The 25,924-nt window shown below is 32.8% G+C and overlaps 1 protein-coding gene across 13 annotated transcripts in view; it reads right to left on the bottom strand.

Moving 5' to 3' along the window:
- Window positions 1-1,047: 1,047 nt before the first annotated feature.
- Window positions 1,048-25,924, bottom strand: part of LOC143250539 (structural maintenance of chromosomes protein 1A-like) — a 110,821-nt gene continuing 85,944 nt past the window's right edge. For 5 of the 13 annotated variants that reach the window (XM_076501236.1, XM_076501237.1, XM_076501239.1 and 2 more), the window contains 6 exons: window positions 24,233-24,345; window positions 11,076-11,244; window positions 6,671-6,849; window positions 6,062-6,131; window positions 5,776-5,886; window positions 1,048-3,124 (listed from right to left, as the gene is read on the bottom strand). In XM_076501236.1, the coding sequence (XP_076357351.1) occupies window positions 3,065-3,124; window positions 5,776-5,886; window positions 6,062-6,131; window positions 6,671-6,849; window positions 11,076-11,244; window positions 24,233-24,345 (702 nt within the window). In that variant the 3' untranslated portion in view covers window positions 1,048-3,064. Of the gene's footprint in view, window positions 3,125-5,775; window positions 5,887-6,061; window positions 6,132-6,670; window positions 6,850-11,075; window positions 11,245-17,544; window positions 20,927-24,144; window positions 24,346-25,924 lie in introns of those variants that run through there. The other 8 variants (XR_013028235.1, XR_013028231.1, XM_076501243.1 and 5 more) reach the window with 8 other exon arrangements.

The raw sequence follows: 25,924 nt of genomic DNA, 5'->3' as shown, positions 1-25,924 counted from the left end.
ACAATCAATACCTCTATTCGTTGGTAAAAGAGAAGCACAAGAGTTGGCGGTGGGTGGTGATGACTAGCTGCCTTCCCTCTAGTCTTACACTGCTAAATTAGGGACGGCTAGCACAGATAGCCCTCGAGTAGCTTTGTGCGAAATTCCAAAACAAACAAACAGTTTTGTGCGAAATTCAAAAACAAACAAACATTTTAGTCTCTTGTGATTGAAGGATAACATACACTGTATACTGATGCAAATGGTTAAAACAGGTGGCTTCTCCAGGCAGCCTTCGGGGAAATAAAAATAGGTTTAAGTCCAGTATAACCAATCATTCTCTTGCAATCTGCAATATCTTTACTCCAACCAAAAACTTTTCAGATAAGGAGAGTTTTATTTGAATAATCAATCGTAAGCAGTGCAGATGTTCAGTGCCATTGCTGCTATGCCTGTTTCTGAATGCAGTGGCAGATTTAAGATTGTGTGGGCCCTACATCCCATGTAAATTTACTTAGAATAAAATTATCGAATGAGCCACCATTAAGATCATGAGTCCTGAGACTGAGTTCCCTATAGCCCCTATCTAAATGCTCTACTGTGTGAGCCTTATGTAAATCTGTAAGGACTTAGAGTGGATATGAGTGCCACTACTGCTAAAGACTGTTTGTTTCTGATTTTCTTTTGTTCTGTGTGTCCTTAATTTTAACCAATAGCCTAGAGACAACACAGCTAGTCAACAGCACCCACTACCAATTCTTGTCAAACCAAGTTTTGGATTTTACCAAAAAATGACCTCAAAGTGTGAAACACATTTTTGCAGCAACTGGTCATGAAAGATGAAACTTAATAATTCTGTGCTTTTCCTTTAAAATTTTGAAGCTTTTAGCAATTTCCTAGCTGTTTAGTTTTACTTTCATCATCTTCCATTAACTTTCTTTGATTTTTAGATGTTCCTGTAATCAACATCTAGCAATTTTCCTTTGGCTTTGCAGTAATTATTTCACCAAATTTTGACACAAGATATGCACCGTTGTGTATTTTTAAAGAGAAAAGGCTACATATAATAGTTTTGTTAATACTGTTTATTCAAGACAGAAGGTAAATATTTTTTTAATATTCTACAATGGAGTTTCAAAATGAATGTGTAACAAACTTTCTAAGAATTTAAGGTAGTTGAGACATAAAAACAGGCCAATTACATAGCAAAATAATGCAAAAATAGTTTTTCTTAAAGGTTTTTTGACTAAAAATATAGAGAAAATTGTGGTTTCAAAAACCAAAATACAGGGTTGAATATATATATAAATAACTTGTATTTGACTTATAACGAAGGTAAATTTCTATACTCATCTGTACAATTACCAAAATTTGGGGAAAAAAAAATTAAACAATGGAGTTTTACAGCTGCAAATGACATGGTTAATACTTTGAAGTACCGAAGAATAGAGCCTATATAAAAGCACAAAAAACACATTCTTTGTTTAACATGTTTGCTGCCACCTAATAATAAATAATCCATATTCCAGTGCCAACATATGTTTCGTACCTTACCTAACTAATCCAAGTATTCAATACTTATATGGATAACTGAACAAGTTTTACATAGGTAACTGAGGCCACTTGTAATATGGGACCTAGCAGTGTGTCACACGGCCCATAACTATAAAACAATTGTGATCCACCAGTGGGACACATGGCAGCAAATGTATTAATGTAGCTTGGACACCATCAATAATAAATACACCATTATACTGTAAAAACTTCTAAATACATATTATACTTTCTACCAGTATGTTTAATTACACATAATAAATATTCAACACAGACTATCACAACAATGTTGAAAACCAAGAACATTTTTTTTACAATAAAACATCAGCCATTTCTCAGTAACAAGTATGAAGAAACTTCAATTAAATGAGATTCAATTCAAAGACATTTTTCTAAATTTATATTGATCAAAGTGATTAAAAAGTTCAGTTTAATGGTTTTGCATTTAAGAATGAACATATCGTGTATCTTACAATTTTAGATTTAGCTTTAGTTTTATTTTTTTACAATCTGCAGCTCATTCCTTCAATAAATTTGAAATAAACTTTTTAAGATTAAGATAACTCACATGTAAAATCAGGCCAATGCAAAAATAAAGAATTTTGTAGAGGTTCCTCTCTCTTTTGCTAAAAACAGAGAGAATTACGGTTTCACAAACCAAAATATAGAGTTGAATATATATATATATATATATATAGAAAATAATTAATTTTTAACTAATATTAAATGTGAATTTCTATACCAAGAAATACCAAATAAAGAATTTTGTAGAGGTTCCTCTCTCTTTTGCTAAAAACAGAGAGAATTACGGTTTCACAAACCAAAATATAGAGTTGAATATATATATATATATATATATAGAAAATAATTAATTTTTAACTAATATTAAATGTGAATTTCTATACCAAGCACTAACATTTCCATGAAGAAATTTATTATTTTGTGTGTGATGACAGACTTTACTGATAATAGTCTGAAATTCTGCAGTGTTTTCATAATTTCTACAGATCTGTATTAGTTAATTATAGTAATATCATGATTACAGTATTAAAAATTTTGCATCAATCTGTTTTAAGTAAAAGTACAGGTTTACCTTCAACTTTATAGGTTTCTAAAGGTTTTTTTTGTTGTATCATAAAAAAAATAAAAATACAGGTTTTTGTAGGTTTCACTGGGGAGCCTGAAATATTTAACAAATGAAACATTATCAGAACAGCCTCAGCAGAAAAAAAAATCCACATTTTTTTTTTTTTTTACATTATGCTCACATCACACTTCAAAAATATTTAATAAATACACAAATTTGCCACTGGTAAGATACAATTAATACATTGCTTTGCAACTGTTTGAACAGTTATTTTAATTTACAGATTAAAGCTACAAAGGTAAAACACAACAAAAACTGCTATTATTCTCCTCCCATTAAAATTTGAGTAAAAACAAGTGTAGGTAAAAACACAATGAAAAACTTCACAGTTTTATAATGTACATATAAAGACAAAAGGAAGAAAGACCACTGTTAGGTTAGAATTCACTCCTGGTACTCTGTGAGATCCAAGGTGAGGACACGACTGATGGTACATTCTCCTGGCTATAAAAAAGAAAACATTTTAAATTATGATATACCTCATCAAGTAAACAGGAATGTGAATAAAATTATTATTGGCTACAACATTATTCCACACAGCATATAAAAGCAGACAAATCTGGGTGATTTAATCAGTTATAAGCAAAAGTATCCACCCATCAGTGATAGGAAATGTTTAAGTTAATCTATCAATTTAAATTATTTCATGAACATTTAAAAAGCTAACTGTGTTGCACTTTTGACTCATGTTAAGATCCACTCAACAATAGCATGAGATAAATCTACATTTTTATTCTTTAAGTTACATCACATTTGAAATATGGATGACACCATGATCAATAACTAACAGTTTAATGTAGAATACATTCTTTGTGAAATGAAATTTGGGATCAAAATTGTTTATGCCTGTTCTCTTGTCATTTCAAAAGTGAATGTTGAGCTTTGCCTGCATGTACAATGTTTCAACTGGAAAAGAGATGAACACCAAGACAGACACCATGCTTTGCAAAATATATATATATTAGCAGGGATTACATGAAATATCGTCACATAACACTGGGGAACACTTTTTCAGTAACTTTGAGTTGCATTGGATATTTTAACAGATTCTGAAGGAGTTTTAGGCGCTGATTTCAAATCTGAAATTAGTTTTTCTCTACAAGCTCTAGTTTGTATGCAATTTGAGGTTAATGAAATTGTACAAATGTGAACTTGCGTAAACCATGTATAAGCATTTTCACGTCCATTTTTTTAAACAGCCACCTTGATAAGTTCCCTGACAACCTGGGGGCTGTGAGTGATGAACAAGGAGAACGATTCCACCAAGACATAAAGGTCACGGAAGAACGCTACCAAGGGCACTGGGACAAAAGTATGATGGCTGACTACTGCTGGAGCATTAAACGAGATTGTCCAGATTAAGTGTACAAAAGCAAAAGTTACAAACGCAAATTCCTACCTGAATAAAATACACAAACAAATTGATAAGCTATTCCTATAATTTCCTATAATAACGAAACATTAAAAAATAAATAAAAATGTCAAATTGCATAAAATCTGTAGCTTGCAGACAAAAACCGACTTCAGATTTGAAATCAACACACTCAAATTGACTATAGAAAGGTCTTTTTTTAAATGCAACAAAATGAGTGTTCCCCAGTGTAATCTAACCAACAGCTCAAAAGTATATCAACTGTTGCAAAATTAATTAACTAATCAAAATTAGTGGTGCTGATTTTTACTTTTTTCAATCATCCTACCTTTCTAAGATATATAGTTTATCTGCCACTGCTACTGATGTTTACCTCCTGCCTGAGAGTAATATAACTGACTTTCAGCATTCAATGCCAACTGATCTTTTTCTTTATTTGTCGGCAAACTGTTGACTAAAAGGAAGTCAAACACTGCAAACTACTATTTCATTTTTTCTTGTACATACCATGGTTGAAGAAACACTGTACTAACTGATTACTAAATACCACTAATCACTCAGTTCTAGTCATGGTGTTTCATTGTACTGGTTATTACAGTGCCTTTCAAACAATCTATAACACACACCAGTCATGATGTTTCAATGCATTAGTTGTTAAAGTGTCCTCTCAATAATTCATAAAACAAAACTGTCAATCTGTTTTAATGGACATATATGTACTTTCTCAGCAATCCATGATACACACCAGTCATTACATTTCAATGCACTGGCTGCCACAGTATCCTCTCAATGTTAGAATTTTATATACAAGTGAGATGAGAATTCTTCAACAGTAGGTGTCTGTGACTTGTTGACAACAAATTTGACAATAAACAGACAGCTTACAAACCACTTATTTTAAAATAATATATTAAAAAGAAGTCAAACTATGTACAAAAATACCATGGATATCAGATGTATCTTAAACTTTAAATAATTCTCTTTTGTTGTCAAAGGTCCATACAGACTGATTCAATTACTTTAGAATCAAATTGACAAGATGAATTATTTTTTATAAATTCTTATCACAATATTATAAGTGAATAATTCACTTATGTCATCCCATGAGTAACCACAGTTGTATCTCAAATTTTAAACAACTGTCTCCTCTTCATCAAAATCCACACAGATATGTTCAATTATTTTAAAACACCCTTTAAGAAGACAAATTATTCTCCTTATCTCTGTGAAATTTGCTTTAAAATACTGGTCATTATAGCTAATCACACACACACACCAGCTAACTTCATGTTTTCTTTTGCTGACTGACTTGCTTACTGAAATACATTTGACTTGCACTCATTTGGTTACCTATATTTACACGTCATTCACTGAAGCACACAATGTACGACTCTTAACAAGTAACACAATCAAACTTGTCACAAAAATCACCATTAAAATGGTTAACTTTTAACACCCTTGTTATGAAAACTAAACAATTGCTAAATACTAACTCACAAAATAAATAAAATAAAGCTTATATTAAACAGTCTTGTATATCCAACATTCAACAATCAATAACGTAAACAGTCATAATGTTTCAATGTTCGCGCTACCTCAGTACCTTCTCAACAAGTTATAATATTCAGCAGTCATGAAGTTTCAATGCACTTCTTGTTACTGTATTATTCTAACAACAACAACAAGACAAAGAAACCAAGGTACTTAAAATCTTGATACTTACATCTGGGACAATTCCTACAAGAGCATCTGCATGACCATAGAATTCTTCTTTCAAGGATATGACCACACACTGGAAGGATGTCTCAGTCTGTTCTCGGATAAACCTAGCAACCTTTAAAAAACATATTCAGTAAAAATGTAACAGAAAGTACCTGTCAAATGTTGAAAACATTTTTACCACAACACATTTAAAGTAAAAAACGAACATACATTTAATTGTGCTATAATGTTTTTATTCTTGATTATAAAACCTAATATGACTTTCATTGCTGACCATAAGAACTTACTTTTCCAATATTTGTGTTGTCCAGTGCAGCATCAATTTCATCTAACACAAAAAATGGAGCTGGCTGATAACTAGAGAGAAAGAACACAAAATTCAATGTTTTGTAGCTTTAGATATAAAATAAAGCCGTCTGTTACAAATGCTTTAGAACTTTGGGAGTGAGACACAGTTTTAACAAATTTTAAATTGAATAAAAATCTTTACTTAAGGATATCAGAGAGATCTTAACTTAATCTATGTAGCCAACACTTTATAGTCCTGGAACCTTTCTGTAACCCAAATATCTAGCATTATTGTCGAGTTTGGTTAACAGACCTTCATGAATTTATATGGGTGATGCAATATTGGAAATAAATTTCTTTCTCAGTTAATATTAGAAATCTTATTCAATTTTAGTTCAAACCAATAAAAATTAAATATGAATGTTATGAAGTATTGTTTTTCAGTTTTATTAACTCTGCAAAACAGAAATAAACTTGTATTCATAAAAAAACATACTTTCCACTCTAAAAATAATACTATTATCTTTAATTAAATATGAAAGAAAAATAAGCAAAATTTTGAAAATTTTAAGAACAGACAAGTTTATTAAAATGCAATAAATTCTTACCTATGGATGGCAAAGAGTAAAGCCAAAGCTGCTACTGTTTTCTCACCACCAGAAAGGTTACTCATTGGCTGAAAACGTTTACCAGGGGCCACACAATTGTAGTTAATACCTTCTAGGTATGGTTCCTCTGGGTTCTCTGGTCCAAGAAAAGCTTGGGCACTCTGGTTGTTAGTCAATGCCTATAGGAGATGATGCAAAGGCAAAAGTGATAAAAACACACTCTTGTGGAAAATACTTGAAATAAAAAGGTCCATATATGTTTTTAAATAAAGTAAATAAATACTTTTGTGATGTGTTTTATCACTGGGCAGTTTCTTTTGGATTATTTGGTAAAAGTAAGGACAAGTTCAGCACACATAATGACAATAATTAGTTTACTTGTTCAATAACATTTTTATATGTTATGTTGAATTGATGGTCTAACTTCATCAACAACATTTAGAGAAAAATTATGGTACTAATGGTACATAAACCTTACTTAAAAGATTATATGAAGAATTTCCTTGCTTATTTGTATTGAAAACAAACCTATTAACTAATTCACTACATATCTGAATAAATGTGACAATTCTAAATGAGCAATTTTTTCTTCATTTTGTTAAATGCCTGTTCATAATCAGTAGTTAGAAAAAATACTTAGTTGGTTTTTCAGGTAATTTATGCAGAGATTGACCTATACACTAATTTTACAAAACAACAAAGAGAATAGTCTAAGAAATCCTCTTACTTTACGCAAGTTCTTTGGCACAAGCCATTTATGAAAAAATTCAATAATCTCAGGTAGAGCTACATATACTACTCCGATGATAGAAGAATTAATACTTTAAATAACATTAAATAACAACAAACTGCCTGTAGAATAGACTGCCTTGATATACTTGCTTTTTCAACTCACAGTTTCAAATGTCCTCTGACATTCAAAGGTGAAAATCATTTTGATTCAAATAATGACCCAAATCTTTGGGAGTGAGTAGGCATCCATTCTCATGACTTCATTAATCTTCTGGCAGACCATTCAAAAACTTCTGAATCCATCCCTCTTCATAACAAGGTGATATTCTGTAAGCAAATCATACACTATATGGGACTGTAAGATCCACAAGGGTTTTTTCAACCACTAATCCATCAAGACATGCTGGAGTGTTTGATTCTACTATAGCTCAGTTAATAGATGTAACTTTATTCCTAATAATTCTTGGTATGGGTATTTCACTTCTTGGAGGTACATGATTGTCTTTATTGTCGTCACTGGAAGTTCAACTCATGGTGTGGTAACTGTAGTGTTGTTCCTAGTTATGGACAGTAAAGCTACTTGAAACTGGACTAATTTTATTTTCACATCTGCATATGCAGTTCCTAATATACACTCTTCTTCAACATCTATCACCCACACACAATGAGTTGTTGAAGATGTTTCCTTGCTGGAACTTTAAACCAACTTGTCAGTGATGTCGAGAAACCCACTTGTTGAGAAATTTATATGCAAAAACGGCTCGTTTGGGTTGAGAAAATATTTTACATAGAAGAGCGAACAACGTTTCGACCTTCTTCGGTCATCATCAGGTTCACAAAAAAGAACGTTGTTCGCTCTTCTATGTAAAATATTTTCTCAACCCAAACGAGCCGTTTTTGCATATAAATTTAAATCAACTTGCTCTTTGCATTAGTCCATTTTCTTCATCTCTGGACTTCAGTTATCAAATTAGGCCAAACTATCATAGCTGTAAAATTAGTTCTGATCAAGATAATGCAAGGCTTCTTTTCAGTAAGTAGTGGGCAATTTTTTCAAATAATAAACTTCTTATCTCATTTGAAACAGGTAGAATATTCTCAGAAGAATTTTGCCTCATATATCCAGCTAATTCCTGTTTATCCATTGTCAAATTAGCTCTTTCATGTTCTTTTGTTTTGACTGGGCTTTGAAACTCATCTTTATGGTGTTTTCTCTTTGGTGTGTTAAAAGTTGTTGTTTACTTATAGTCTTGGCTGTAATGGCCATGTTTTCCACATTTATAACAGTTCTCTTTTACTGACATCCTTTGGGAGAAAACATTTTTCCTCTATATGCAGTTCCTGGTAATATTTCAAATACCTGTTACCCTATGGTTTATTTCTTCTGTGTAACTAATAATTTAACTTATTCTTTCAGTACTTCTAGACTATTGTCACGGGGAGTTATATCAGCTGATGATCCCATAACCTCTAGATGGTGTCTTTAGTTTTTTATCTGCAAAACTAATGGATTTAAGTACCATCTCTAATAGGAGAGCTTAACATACTTTGATTAAACTAAATTCTCATACCCTCATCTGTTATAGCATCTATAAATTAGTCATGAGAGAATGGCCACATTTTATGTGAAGCATTCGGGTAAGATAATTGTATGAGCCCTTCCACATTTTTAGCAAGTTTGGCTAAGGTCTGTTCTTTCCTCTTTATTCTGCTCCTGAACTTTGCTTTGGCTACTTCCATCTGTGATGTCACTCCAAAATTGTTGAATAAAGCAGCTTCTAATGTTGATATTTGTTAAGATACTAAACTGCAAGGTTGCTTAATGTTGTTACATCTGGTTCTCTTAAACTGGTAACAAAATGAATAGCTTGTTTCACTCATTCACTCTGGAATTTATTTCAAACTAAGCATATGCTTCCTGAGGCACTTTTTACTTATAGTTTTTTGATTTGTCAGTTGAGTGATGTAGTTGATAAGGCCAGCTTAGTTATGGAACTTAGCTGGCCAGAACTTAGAGCCCAGGAAGGTCTGGTAGTCAGTCACAGCAATAATGGTAACAGGTGTAAACCAAATAGTTCTCCTATTCAGTACCATAGAGTAAATTGTATTTTAGAATAGAATTCTTGGGGAGATGTAGAAAGAGGCAAGGTTAGTTTATTCTCTGCATTCACCAAACCATATTCCAAATCTTTTATTCCATTCTATAATTGATATTCTTTTCTACCTCACTGGTCTTGATGTTATGATCGTTTTGTGTTCCATAGATGTTCTTCAACTCATTTTAAATTTTATTACTGTCATTTAGCACATTATAGATGTTCCTTTGTGTTTGATTTGGTAACGTTCTTTTGTAGTTCTCAAATTCTGATTTTATAATTCTTGTGCATATCCTCAACAGCTTCGTAAATTTTGTGTTTACTCAGATTAATTTTTCTTCTTATATTTCTTCAAATATTAAATCTTTTTTTATCATTTGTTTATTTCTCATCTCTTGTTTCTTGATTGTCTTTCAATCTTTAAATTTCTTCCTGGCCTTCTTTTGGTTTTCAAGCTCTTTTTTTTTTTCTTGGTTGCCTTTTAATTTTCTGCCTCTTTCTTCTTGATCTTGTGTTTATTTTCACAGTTTCATCATTTCCAACAAATTTTCAATTCCAATTAGTGCTTTGATGATTATCATAAAGTTTAGTCAAACTTTGACTTAATTTCATCAAAATAATATCACTTCTTCTGACACTAATGATGTAGCATGTTTTATCACTTAGCAAGTATTTTAAAATTATTCAGTGAAAATAATACAATGTTCAACTATTCCACATAATAATAATAAATTATTTATTTCTTCAGCAATGCTTTATACAAACCATATTTACTTGTAGGCCTAACTTCATATAAAATGTTTCAACAAACATTCCAAGACTAATGGTACATACACCTAACTTATATACTTACTTGCAGATTTTCCTAACTGATCACTAAAAAAAACTTGTTGACTAACTCATAGAGTAGCTGGATAGATGTGAAAACTGTACCTATCCCCTTCATTATTAATATTGATTTGAAACACTCATTGATTACTTATTAACTCACTGCTTCACTGAATCTTGTATTTATATTGTACAGTTATTTCTACATATGCAGAAAATATCTAGATTCTTAAATTTCATGAAACCTCCAGCTATTCATAATGCTCCTTCTTCAAATAAATATCTAAATTCAAATTTTAAAAATATAGTTTACAAAACTACCAATCATTTCTTTTTTCTATATTTGAAACATACTCTAATGTTTTTGAAGAATCTCACACAAATACAAAATGAAGCTGGTGAATTATGTTCTTTTTTTGGAAATTGTGATATATCAAATGAAAAGTATCACATTAATTCAATTTCTGTTTTAAAAGGAATAGATATTACAATAACAAAAATCCTAAATGTGAATTATTAACAGGTCTGGTTTAAATAATGATAATCACTGTCTTATAAAGATACTTCATTGTCACACAGTCTCACGTTTATAAAAAACAAACCATAGATAAAATAAAAGAGATATTTCATAAAGTACATACAACATTTCATGCTTTTCAGGAATGAAAGTGATTCTTATAAATCTGCAGAATAAAGCTAAAGACATAATTTCTAAATCTAGTTTAATAAACTTTAAGTGGGTACCTTACCTTATAAATGTCATCAATTTTATTAGAGACATGGTCAAAACAACTCATGAATTTGTCATAACGCTCCCTCTTCACTTTTTCAAAAACTTGTTTTGCCTTTTTGGCTCTTTTTCTTGCACTTTCAAATTCACTGTCAGTTAATCTCAGTCGCTCCCGAACTCCATCTAGCCTGAAAAATAGATGAACTCATAAACAAATAATACAACTTTCAAATTAACTAATGGTCACTCTCAGTAACTTCTGAACTTCCTTTAATCAGAGAGCAAACATATTTGAAAGTAAAGATACATCTGAAAAATAATATTACAAAAACTTTTTCAACATTAAAGACACCTAAGCATTTATTATTTAAACCATTTTTATTAAACAAATTTAAAACACATAAGAGCTTGCCCAGTAATGATGGGCAATTAAAAGTTTGGTCACATTCACTTTAGTTTTTACAACCTGACTTTAACATGTAAATACTTTCTATGTAAATTGACTAATAATAAATCTTTTTATTCATTTATTAGATATCTTCAATATTTTATAATGAAAAACATGTATATCTTTTGTCCACTTTTCTGTGAAATGTCGTTCTTTCTGTTTGAAAACACCATGGTGTTAATAGACTTGAATAGGGATAGAAGTTTAAAGTTTATCCCCATTATTTTATCTCATGAAAACAAACAAAAAATTACAAGTTTAATAGCAAAAGAAAAAATAAATCTAACACATTACATTTATGATATATTTTGACAGAAGACAGATTTTAAATGTAGTTACGACAGAGCGTACCCCTGCGTCGTGAGTAGTTTTTTTCCTCCATGCGGTGAAGGCTGCCTACACCAGAAGAGCTGAAGGAACCCCATTGCATGATCAAGCCACCTCCATGTTTAACTGTTGGGACAGTGTTCTTTGGAAGATTTCATTCCCCCCCTTCTTATGGAAAATATTACAAACAGCATTGTGGCCAAAAAGCTCGATTTTAGTCTCGTCTGACCAAAGAATATTCTTCCAATAGGTAAAGGGTTTATCTACATGCTTTCTTGCATACCTCAATCGTGCTTCCAAATGAACAGGCTTTAAATATGGAGTTCTACAAGGACGGCATGCTTTGAACCCAGAAGAGTGTAACATGTTCGTAACTGTAGAGGTGCTAGCTTCAACCCCAGTTTCTGTATGTCAATATGTATTAAACAAGGGTTCCTACTAACTTCTCTGAAAACCTTCCTCTTGGTTCTCTCTGGAATTTTGGTGGGGCGTCCTGAACGAGGGAGGTTAACAGTTGATCCTGTAAGCTTAAACTTCGCAATTATGCTTTGAACAGTAGATTTTGGTACATTAAGTTCTGTAGCAACACTGGAAAGACACACACGAGACTTGTATTTTACAATAATTCGATTTTTTAAATCACTGGACAGTTGTTTCCTGATCGCCACGATGACCAAGCAGATAATGACGGAGACAGCACTAAATTGCTGGAAGTAAAATTTTGCTGGCTAAATTCCAATAATTATAAACCCAGTGCCTAATTCTGGAACAGTATAATGTAGTTTATTTGCCAAACTAAACAAAAATTTTTATGGAAATATCAGTTATTTCACACGTTCTGAAATGAACAAACACTTTATGCTCCTCCTATTTTTGGTTATTTGTTTATAAACAGTTTATTTGCCATTTAATTTACATAAAAAATGTATGTAGATGTGTGTTAGTATAATATACTCTTCAAAACAAGAAACGCAAAAGGGATATTTTTGTTATTTTAGAGAGAAATATATGTAATAACATTACAAGCTCAGAGTATGTGATGTTACACGTGTTAAGGCACTGATTGTCAGACCAAAATGACAACAAAAGTTGTGCAATTTGAAAACAGAGAAAAACATTGGATTTTTTGCCAAAACGCATGCGTGTCCAATAAATTTGTTTGAGAGATCTGCGTGTTCTGCAAGTGCAACATGTGCAAAATCCCTATAAAAGTGACGGGTTCTCAGTTTCCATAGCTCAGTGTTGAGCCACCGACACGCAATACAGTTACGCCAAGACTGACTGAAGCACAACGCAACAACGCCATTGGTTGCTTGGTAGCAGGCAAATCTCGATCAGATGTTGCCAGAGCTGTGAATGTCCACCCAAGTACCATCACAAGGCTATGGAATCGTCACCAACAACATGGATCAACTCGTGACTGTCCATGATCTGGCAGACCTCGTGTGACCACGCCCGCACAAGATCGCAACATCCGGTTATGTCACCTTTGGGATAGGACCACCACTGCAACGTCTACTGCCTCAACCATACCAGGGCTGCGTAGGATTTCCGATCAGACCGTACGCAACCGTCTAGGAGATTCTTAGACCCCATGTGCAACCCATCATGGTGAAACGCCAACGACGTTTTTTCAACATGACAACGCCCATCCTCACACAGTCCGACTCACCACTGTCTTCTTGAGACACCACAACATCAACGTCCTTCCCTGACCCTCCAGATCACCAGATTTAAACCCCATCGAACATCTTTGGAACGAGTTGGACCGACGTCTGCGACGGCGACAACCTCAACCACAGACTCTACCTTAGCTCGCAGCAGCTTTGCAGGCTGAGCAGACAGCCATTCCACAGGATGTGATTCGTCATCTCATCGCTTCCATTGGCAGGAGATGCCAAGCTGTTATTGATGCTCACGGGGGGGCATACTCGTTATTGACGTTGAGTAACGTTAAACTTCACCTAGTGAGCGTGGACTTCGCCTTTGCAGACTTTGGATGTTCAGCAGTGAACGTGCAAAGTTTCACACATGTCATACAGAACTACCCGGAATAAACTTGTTAACAATTTGTCTCATATTTTGCCTTTCTTTTTTTGAAGAGTATATTTATAACACATCATATGTCTATTACCCTAATCGTGATACTTTTTAAGTTATGAGCAAAAAACTACTAGGGACGCAGGAATGTGAACACTTTCTGTCGTAACTGTAAGTTTCAAAGTAATGTTCACAGTGAGACAGAACATTAAAAATAAATATCTTTGTGATATGAAGTTAACATTTTTCTACCCTGAACACATATTTCTGATCAATTCTTATATTCATTTCCAAAACAATTTGTCCTGACTTGTGGTATGCTCGAAAATCACACAGTTTTCTTTGCAACTAGCAATGATACTACTTTCACCAATCATCATGTGTTTTCACATTAGAATGTTGTGTGACAGATAGCATGCAACAACCTTCCACCAACAACTGTAACACACCTTGTAGCACAGCTAGCTCAACTTCACTTTGAGATTGAGTAACATAAAAAGACAGTGGATGTGGGGAGGAAGGGTGAGCTGAGGTATGAATCTATTGGAAATACATTTACAGAGTAGGATACAACATTTAATTTCTTCTGACATAACAGCTAGACTCCAACATCGACCTAGTGTATAGACCAGTGTGACATGACCTAGAAGAGACCCCTTCAGAAAGGAAGTGAGTGAATCCCATGGGGTGTGTGAATAAAGAATATGTAAAGCATACCTGTGGGTGACTGCACCACTTCTGAACTAGGTATACTTTATACCAATGAAATTGTTACAATAAGGAAAGAAAAATAAGATAAACCTAATAATTTAAATGAAGGGACCCTAGGTATAGAGTGGCTAGAGTACAGCAGATCATAATGGGGAGTTTTATTTCAACCAACACCAATTGTACCAATGATAGGAAGGTGATCCTCTACTGTTCAGTTCAGACATGGGAACTGGAAAGGAAGAAGATTTTCTGTTTCAAGGACTCACATCATCATCATGTGTGCATTTACAACAGAAGGGAGGCAGAGAGTAATGTGATGATTCAACTCCACTCAGAACTAGGTTATATTGGGAATTAATCATTCAGTCTGCAGTATAAGAAGGGTACCTGAGCCACTCATATACCAATACCCCTGGGAACTGACATCTGAGTAATGTTAGAAGGGTGCCCAGGAATGAACTGTATTATGGTGAAAAATTATCCAGACTGTAACCAAGCAGAACCTGGAAAGAACATCAGGTCTACAGTGGGAGAACAAATTATAATGTTGATGTCCACACACCAAAAGAAGGAAAAAGGTCTTTAAGAAGAGATTATTTAAGAAACATAAAGACATGGGCTCAAAGAGAAGAGTGAGGGATGGAGAAGGATAATTAGAAAGGTGGTTGGATGCTGGAGATGGCAACAAGAGAAGGAACAAATCAAACCAGCAAAGACTGGAGAAATCTCATGAAATGGAAGGTGGCCGACAATGTTACACAATAACCAGCAACAGTGGATACCTACAGCTCCTTCTTGAAAAGACAGGTATGGAAGGAAGTCATGTGCAGGACAGTAGGATAGGACTGAGGAAAAACATGACAAAAGGACCAATGATAGTAGACATACAACATACATTAGTAAACTGACATGGATAGCTCAGCCCATCTGATGAGATTGTCTAAGGAAGGGTGGTAAGAGGGGAAAGCAAATGTCAGTGGAAGAGGGTGTAGAAGTGAAAACTCTGATTGTGCCAGCCAAAGTGAAGCCACAAAGAATACTCATGATAGAGTAGCTCATGTGATGACAAAGACAAAAGGAAGAAGGTAGATTCAGGATATTCATAAGGTAATGTTTCCCCAATCCTGACTCAGGGCATTGACAGCTACAACCAAAGGATGAGAGATAGGAGACCAAAACCTGGGAAGCTTTGAATTCAGGTTGATGCCAAATACATCCATTACTGTAGTACCTCCACTTTGAACACAGCCAACCAAACACTTAAGGGTCAAGGATCATTCCATGGGGAGAATCTTGTTGGGGCACAGTAAATGATTTACAAACAGATTAGGGCACCTGGTATACACTGTGTCATTAACCCTTTAACAATAGGCTTGGTATAATATACATGGGTTTGTATACCTGTTTGCACATATAAGTATTTAAAAGTTGTAATATAAAGTCCATCTTCACAATATTTGGTATACCTTTAGCAAACATTACAAGTCTCTTGTACACAAAAAATCAAATTTTTTAATGAAGTATTTTTACGAAAGATTTGTTTATGGATATATTGAGTCTGTTTCATTACTAGTTTTAGTGGAAGTGGTTTTCATGTTATAATTAAAAATATTATTCTTCATCCCAAAATTTTCAAATGTTTTGTGTGTAATTTTTAAAACTTCCTAAATACATTTCAAACATTTGTTTTCAGTAAGCTTATCTCTTATCAGTTATTTAACGATATACTTCAATCTTCAGCCTATAAACAAATTTGGAAAGTATAATGAAAAGATAAACTGTAAAATTAGAAATAATAGGAGCAGCTGTGCCTTTTTTTGTTATTACTGGTCACAAAGTTTCAAAGTATGAAATTCTTATGAGTTTGAACTATTAAACATTTCAAATTTATTTTCTGTTTATTTTACTGTCAGCAACTAAAGTAGAGCCCTGCTGAAAATAAACCAATAAATTCTCACTTGTTTCAGTAAACTGGTTACATGGCACCATCATAATATGACACCCCTGAAAGCAACAGAGCACATGTGAAAAGACAGTTGACTCAACCCCTGCTCTAAGTACAGGATGCCCAATATATTGGATTATATGTGCTAATATGTTTTTCTCAATAATTCAGAGTAATCACACTGCATTTAGAATGCTAACAACAGGATGTGTAATTTATCAGCTTGTGTATGTATCCTACAGTGTTCACAACAATACTTTTCTAGAGCAACAACACTGCATTATGAACTTGTCAAAACTTTTATTATGTGGTTCAGTGCTAATACAATAAACCCTACAATTCTTTGAATATTAGTAATCATATTGGTGTGTACGTCTATGTTATAAGCACTTACTTATACAATTCTATTTCCCTTTTCAGCACACATTTGTCAACCAGTAAAAACTCAGGTTGCAGTATTATTATTAACCTGTTTAATTTCACAAACATTATAAGTCCAGTACTGTTTGGAAAACATTCTTACTTAGATAAGTATTAATTTATAGTTACTGTTGTATAAGTTTTGTGAAAGTTGTTCACATTCTTGAACAGTTGTATACAGTCTATCCAAGAAAGTGAACAACTCTACATAACTGCACATTTGTTTCAGTTTTTGAATGTACATTGTGAGTAAATGGTTGCATAGATTTATACAGATGAGGTTGTACAGGTTTTCATTGCTTTCTTTAACTGTACATTTCTAAACGTTATGAACAAATATAAATTCTAAAGTTTCTGATGTTGCATGATTTGCTTTTACTTTACTTCAATTTAGACAGACACAAGCTCAGCAGGCCTACAAAGTACAAATCTAACTTTAATACCAAATATTCTGCACACTACACTGATATTTTGGTTATCATACATTACATACATATGTATAAATTTAATAAAAAATGCATAAAGTTTAGTTATTTTTCTTAAAACATAAAACAATGAATGAAAATTACATAAAAAACAATGATTTCTAGTACTTACAGAAAGTTACAGTGATAGGAATATATTTTGCCCTTGTGTGCCTTTATTGCTAAGCCTTGCTATTTTTTCAAGTGGAGGGTGAAGGAATATACTTTTTGCAGGCTTCACAGATACATTTTGGAAAGAAAAAAATGATATAAAGTTATTCTTCCAGTACACCCAAAACATCTGTAACTTGTTTGGGTTTATAAATATGTATGTGTTATAAAAAAAAAAAATCTGTTGGGAGTAACAACTTGGTCATGATCAGTCAACAGTCTTGATGAAATTATTATTTTACCTACCAAGATCTTTACAAACAACTGTTGGAATCATGTGAAGCACAACTTGTCTTTTCTATTGGTTATAGAAACACCCTTAAGAAAAGTAAGTGGAACTAAATAAGAGGTTTGGACAAAATGGAGTAGGAGGAGGTGAGTCAAGTTCATTTGTTAGATGCATTGACTTTTTGTAAACCAAAGTGATGGAAAGTTCTAAATTTATATTATACTTTGCCAGTATCGAAATTCATATTTGTAATTCATTAATCAACCGAAGATGTAAAAAAATATAAACAGAACAACAAGACATGAGGAGGTGATATGCAACACACGCATACACACATACATACATACAAATCAATATTTAGTTTTTTTATATTCCCTTTTACACTAAGAAATTGAAAAATACCTAATATTAAAATTTGTAACATAAACTATGTTTTGATATCAATTTTATTCATATATAGTAATAATAAAGTTACTTATTAAACTTTTAAAAATAAATTGCTAAAAGACTGTGACATTCACAGTCAGACCCACCTGTTGAAAAAGGGTTAAAAGAATGTGCCAACAGTGAGTTCTAAACATGAAGTCCAACATATAGAAACAAAGATACTTCAACCAAATGTCCCTTTCCTGAGTGATAGGGTACCAGTCGTTGATCTTCTTGGGAACAATGAACAAATGGAAATAGAAACCTGGCTGAGAAGAATCTGCCTGTTCCACAATGCCCTTGTGAAAATGGTGGAGAATTGTTTGAACAGATGCTTGCTCACAATGGGATTTCAAGAAGTGAAATGGAAATGAGAAGAGAGGAATAAAAACAAAAACAAGCTCTGTAAAGAGGATGTGCACAACCCAAGGGTTTGTGTTGAAAGGCTCCCACACAGTGGCAAAATACAAAAGCCTCCCTCCACCACATAGCCACCAAGACTATTAGGGGTGGTGAAGTTGTTTAAGAAAAACATACAGCTGGCCTTGGAGACCCATGAAGCAAAAACTGGTGAAAAAGAGGAAGGAATGGGACGTGACATGGGAACAGGCTCAGGAAGAGGTTGAGACTTGTGTGTTATGTGTTTTCTTATAGCAAAGCCACGTCGGGCTATATGCTGAGCCCACAGAGGGGAATTGAACCCCTGATTTTGCGTTGTAAATCCGAAGACATACCGCTGTACTAGCGGGGGGCCATTGAGACTTACAGGAAGCCAATGAGAAAGGGGAGGTGTGTAAATCGGCAGACTTGACTCTGGATTCTAATGAGTCAGGAAGATCTCAAAGACATCTTGACTTAAAAGAAAGCCATAAATAAGTCCCTGAGAAGGTTGGGACTTGAACAATGTACATGGCACAAATGGGCATGTTAACCAAAAGATCCAAACAACATAAGAGCCACATTTGAAGGGAAGGGGCAGAAAAGGACAATTATGCTTGACTGTAAAACATCAGTGCATAAGTCTTCACCAAAATCCCTCAGGAGAAAAACGAAGGGACTCAAACAATCCATGAAAAGAGAAGGCCTAGACACATCCACTGGAGTTAAATCTGAATGTGTGGCATAGGATGGGGGAAGGAAACAGGCTACCAAAATCATCTTCCTCATGTTCAGGTACCCTTGAACAAGGCATGACAGGATAATCTTCAAGCAAATCCGAAGCCTGCATGTAGCCAACTCCTAACAAACAAAGACTACAATGTCTTTCACTGATAACCGTAGACTTGAAGCCACTACAGACAAAGTAAGGGTAACTGCTATAGGATCAATAGTAGTTGAGGCAATATTAAACTCTGAATTCATGATAATTATGAGTGGTTATTAAGAAATAAAAAATTCACACAGGGAGCTAAAAAACATTAGGAAAGACATGTCATATTAACATGTACAAACAAATAGTTAGAGAATTGAAGTGTAACAAACTAAACAAAAACTAATTTCTACTAAAAACAAGTAACTGATTGTAATTCCATTAGTAAAACATGAGAAAAATTTAAATAACATGATTGCCAAATGAAAAGCAAAGTTGAGCTAAGCTGCATCAAAATGCAACTTTGTTTTTATGAGGTTAGGGAAAGTGATTTTATATTTTATTACCTTGACTGAAGAAGTGATTTATGAGTTTTGCATAGAGCCATACAAGTATGCATGACTAAACCTTTAAACTTTTTGGCCTGGTTTCTCATCTTTTTTCTATGAGGCAAATGACATAAAATTTAAAAAAACAAATTGTCTGTTTCTTCATCTCAAATTATCATCAAAATAAAATTATAATTGAAATGTTGAGATTTAAATTTCCTTTTGATACATATATTCTATGAACAGACGCACTCATAAACACATAGAGGAATTATTAGACATCAAATGACAACAATACATGAATTTCCTTTTCTAGAGAAACAGATATTATGAATTCAAATTATTTTGGATAAAGTAGTAATTCAATTCAAATTGTAAATCTAATTCAGATTTCTTCTCTCTGAATTGTTAGTTTTATTTGGGGTGTAGAAATATTTGAACTTTGGCATCTGTAAAGAAAACATTTCATTTTAAAAAATGATAACAATACTTAAGATAAACAACATTATTTACTTATAACAAAAGGGGACAAAGGGAAACAATCCAGTATTACAAATTCCATCTTTAGTATCAAAAGCAAAATAAGAGAATTACATCATTCCTAAGTAAACACTACAAATAATGACAATTTAATCAAAACTATGACATATGAAGTGAAGGAGTAACAAATAAAAATACTGTACATATTAAAGATGTCTACAATTTAAAAAAAGACTGCATGTTATTTGGTGTTGGTGAAAGTTTATTGATGTAGAAAATTTCATTCATCTGTGATTCCAGATTATTGTTGGCCTTCCTAAGGAAAATGAAATTTGATAATTTGCATTTATGCACCATTTCTTCACTACATTGGCATGTAGAGGAAACACAAGTTACATAAGTCTATGCAGTTTTGACATAACAGAAAACTGTTAATTTTAGTTATTTCTCACTACTTTTGTTTTTTTCTTGAAATATTACTGCTTTTCACATATGGGATACTGCTGTGATGTCACATTCTTGTAAGAAGGTCAGTGATATCAGCATTCTTCAATGGTAGAGCAGATGATATCTAATGGTTAAAGACTAGAGATTTAATTTAATGAGAATGACATATCGCTATGAGTAAATATGAGACTTCTAGTCAAGTAAGAAATGTTAGACTTAAATACTATTCCAAAGGATTTCAAGTGAGTCTGCTGATAGAAAACTATATTGAGGAAAGAAAAAGCTGTTGACAGATTTACAAGTTCAGTAGTAGGTGACTATTCAATCTCAAGAAAACAAGTACACATACTGTGTTTGTCCATTTGTTTTAAATAAAGATTGCTTTCATACAGGTTGGCACTGTATCAAAGTGTTTTATTTTTTGCTTCAATTCAGTTAGTTTAATTAAATTCAGACTTGCTTTATAAGTTGCACTGCTGATCATCCCATTATAATATGACTCAGTCAACTTGATAATATTATAACTTTTGCTCCTACAATTTTAAATTTTCCAAAGCTAATAACATCATACATGTAACATCTGAAAGATGGGATTTTCTTTTTTTCCAATTTTTCTTTTTCATTATATTGACTGTAAATTTCTAACCTTTTAGCTGTTACATTAGAAGCTCTTTGTGCTTATATATTTTTAACTCTTTTGCTGCCAAATTATTATTTATAACCACAGTGGAACCCCTCTAAGCGGCCACCCCTTGAAAGCGGTCATTCAATCACAGACCCTTTTTTTGTTTACATAATCCCTAATTATGCACAGTGGAACCCCTCTAATCAGACCAGTTTGTCTCAGTCCTGAAGGTGGCTACTTTAGAGGGGTTCCACTGTAATGATGATTTCCACATTCTTTTTACCTGTTAGTACCAAAAAGGGATGCATTATATATAAAGTTTATAACTTCATTGCATAGTTGGGTAGCCAGTCCTGTTCGAATATCTCCATTTCTTCCAGAGTTTCCCACTGGCACTGGGCATCCTGTTCAGAACTGATCAATGGTTCAGGTTCAAGTGAAGATAGGGACTGTACCTAGGGCTGAATTCCTGAAATGCTTCCTCAAACCATGGTCCGTCTTCCTTGTGATATCACTAACCTTCTCCTGGTAGCGGATCCCCCCATTGGGGTTTTTAACTATGTCTATTCCCTTGGTTGCTTCCAATTTGTTTTGTGTGCTTGGGCTACTTTCTTCAACACTGTCTTACAAGTTTCCTTCTGAACTTTCATACCCAAAACAGTCCATATCCCAAGTCCAAATATTTCTGAATTATTTCCAAAACTTGAGCTGCAGTGAATGATGAATGCCGTCTTAAAGTCATCTCGGAAACTTTGTTGACAAAATTCTTCCCTTTTTTGCATCCCAGAAATAATACCAATCACCAATCACATGATCATATTCATGAATATGTGAACAGTCCAAGATAAACATCTACGATTGGTTCGTATATTAAGTGGGAGCTTTGCATTTGCCCATAAAGTGCTGCTATCTCTTGAATAAAGAAGACACTAGAAAATTTTGACTATAGTTACAAATGGCACAAATCTGTAGGATTGACTACAGTCAAATTTGACAGCAAAAGAGTTAAATAACTCAATTATATACAATATTTTGTATATGCTAAATTATGGTAATAAATTTAGTTTTTCAACGTTTTGTTGACGAAATGTAGTTGAATGGATGGCAAATGCTTGTTATAGAAACATATGCATAGAAGACAATGTGTTGAAAGTCTTCCATCTTTCACTTTCAGATTAGTGATTGTATGGTGTTGTCAGTCCTTATAGCATTCTAGTGAATTGCAGGAAAGTGTGTTATGATTGTGTTGTTTATTCCTGCTTTTGATTGGTGGAGAAACTTCCAGTGAATTGAGAAATTTCACCTAGATTCAACCAATGATAGTTACAGGTTACTCATCTATTATCTAAAATCTGTTTAGTAAAGGTTTTATTATGCTGATGCAAAGTGATTCTTTAATTTTTCTGGTCTAGAATGTGTGTGTTTATAATTTTAGATTTTCGCAGTTTATTATGCATCCAGTTGACATGGTGTGTTTTACAATGGCTGAATTGTGTGTTTGTAGGAAAACACGATCATTACTACCACTTATCTCCTCTACCTGCAAAATTTCAGCAAAAAACTCAAATGAACAGCCAAGAGTCCAACAGAAATCATATAAAACATTATGATCCACTCTAGTGATAAACAAATATAAACCTATGAATGAGAAATACAAAATTACATGGGAGAAATGGAAAGAAAACATGACAAGAACAACAACAAAAAACAACAACTTAAAAACAGTACAAGAATTATGAAAACACAAAATTCAGCTATTGCAAAATACACTGTCAACTGGACACAAAATAAACTGAGAAAAAGCTAGAATAATTAACACAGATAAATTCTGGAAGACAAGAAAAATTAAAGAATAATTTTATATTAAACAATAGAACCTTCAGAAAACAGATTCTAGATTAGAGGGGAGTAAACTGTGGCTATCATTGGTTGAATCTACATGAAGTTTCACCACCAATCAGAGACAGGGATAAATCTATCATTTATAACATGTTCTTCACAATCCACCAAAATGCTATAAAAACCCACAACATCATACACACACTGACCTGAAGACAAAAGGTGGAAGACTTTCAAAATGTCATCCTCTACACTTGTGTTTCTACAACAGCAACTACCATTCATTCATCTCATGTTCATCATGAAAACTCTGCTTAAACAGTCTATCAAACAATGCTTTCTTGTTTATTTTGCTGAAATAATTAATGTTGATAGTTCCTTTTCAATTTAAAAAAAAATCAAAACAAATGACTGCTTCAGCATGAGCAAACAGGGGTCTATTTGAGACAGCTGTACATAATTTCTAAAAGGATTACATAAGTAACTTTCATAAATAAGGTACAGGGAAATATACACATCTATTTATATTAGTTGCCATAATATACAAAACATGACAAATTTCTTTCCAAAAGTGTGTTAAAGCCATTGTCTACTTCATAAAAATTCTCTTCTAAAGCTATTTATATGTAGTTTTAACTTACAGTGCCACCACATATGGTAACAGAACATACAATATACATATTAAAGCTCTCATTTTTCCAAAAAACTTTCTGCATATATAACTGTTATACAAAAGTTATACAAGAGTTTTTTAAAGTTATTGGATGGGTTGTCTTTATTTATTACTGTCTCATACTATTTGATAGGATTGTTTTTTCTTGTTATTGTCTCACGCTACTTCTATACATTATTTGAGTAGGTTGTTTTTTCCCATTTACCAATATGCTATATTTTTCCACTGTTTGAGAGGACTGTCCTTTCCTGCTATTGTCTTACATTACTGTGAGAAGATTGTTCTCAACCTACTTCTCCATGGCTCTCATATTAGGAGCTTGTATTCTCTGAAGATGAGACTCCATATCAGAAATTTCTTTTTGAAGATGATCACCTTCTTTTTTAACTTCTTCATGAGAGTCTAACTAAACAGAAAATAACAGTTTTAAGTGAATTAGATCATATAATCTATAGTGAAACCTCTGCATTTTCTGATTATAAATCTCCACACATAATACAAACTTAATCTCTACCTGAACAGTTTAGTCTTCATGGGCAAGAGCTATTAAATAGAAACTAACATGGGGTTCATACACTTATCAAGACAAGAACTTGAAGACTAACACCTAAGTTTAAAAATCTAAGATTAAAAGTATATTGATACCCCTTTTTATATGATATTAATTTTAAATGAACCATTAACAAGAAGAACAATAACACAGTTGACAGCAAAGAAACAAGATAGACAACAGATATATTCACAAAATGCAAAGAGCATTGTCTGGTTTAGAAAGTACATATCAACTAAACTGACCTTTTTCTTAATGTCCTATCTGTGGGAAGGAAAGAATATCTGCCAACTTTGCATACAGTCCTTTATCTTAACATTTTATTTGTTAAACAAGTAGACTATCTACCAAGTCTACATATAGTTTTTAACATTAATGCTTTACCTGTTGAACAAGTATTTTATCTGCCAACACCATATACTGTCTTTTAGCTTGATACTGTGGCATGAAGACGTACAATGTGTTTCCTACCCCTTAGATAATATACAATTTTTATATAATGTTCTATCAAAAGTTCTATTTTAGTAAAACTTTATATTTTATCTGTAATCATCTTTACTCCAATACTAACTATACGGAAATCAGCAATATAGGGTAAAATGAAAGTAAAAAAATACAAAATAAATTTAAATTACCCCTTCCCTTACTTTTCTGTAGAATAACTGTATATTGAAACAGATAATTATAACCTATTTATTTTTACAGTCAAAGCTAATCAGCATTTAAAATCTTGATTCAATTAACTTTATTGCTTTACATTTCCATTTAGACCCTCTCAGAATATGCTGAAAAGCTATTTATGACACCTGGATGGCTTTATGTAAATAGATGGCTAAGTTAAAAGCAAGCTACGTTGAATTACAATCATTAGTAAATACTTTTTCATCTAAGTTTTTGGTCTAATCTAATTTTTACATTTTTGTTACTTTTATAACAAATAAATAAAAAATATACATAAATAAATGATAAATTTAGTACTTACAATTGAACTCTTGTCTTTTAGCCATTGCAAGACAAAACACTCTAAGCCTACTTTTTGTTATGATGTTAAAGTTGAAAAATATAATTTAATTCCACTTGTGTAATCTAGAACACAAAGTATTATCATGCACAACAAACAGAATTTCCTAAAACTAGAATAATCTAATTGACTTTATAAAAAAATTATAATGGATTAAAAATTATGTTAGCTAGTTGAGACGAACCTTACAAGAAAACTTAGGCAAATTATTTCCAAACCTTGCACATAAATAAATTAGCATTAAAAAGAAATTTAGTTAAGCAAAATCTTTTCTTTTTACTAGTTATAAATAATCTAATACCAAGAGTCAGGGGAAATTAAAGTTTTTGAAAGACAGGGTGTGATACAAGGAGTATGGAATATGAGTTTGTCTATTTTGTAAAGCAAGAAGCTTTGAGGCAACACATTTAAATT

The sequence above is a fragment of the Tachypleus tridentatus genome, chromosome 5 (assembly GCF_004210375.1).
Source record: "Tachypleus tridentatus isolate NWPU-2018 chromosome 5, ASM421037v1, whole genome shotgun sequence".
Classification (NCBI taxonomy): domain Eukaryota; kingdom Metazoa; phylum Arthropoda; class Merostomata; order Xiphosura; family Limulidae; genus Tachypleus; species Tachypleus tridentatus.
The sequence above is the reverse complement of the archived record's forward strand: the minus strand, read 5'-3'. Positions and strand labels throughout refer to the sequence as shown.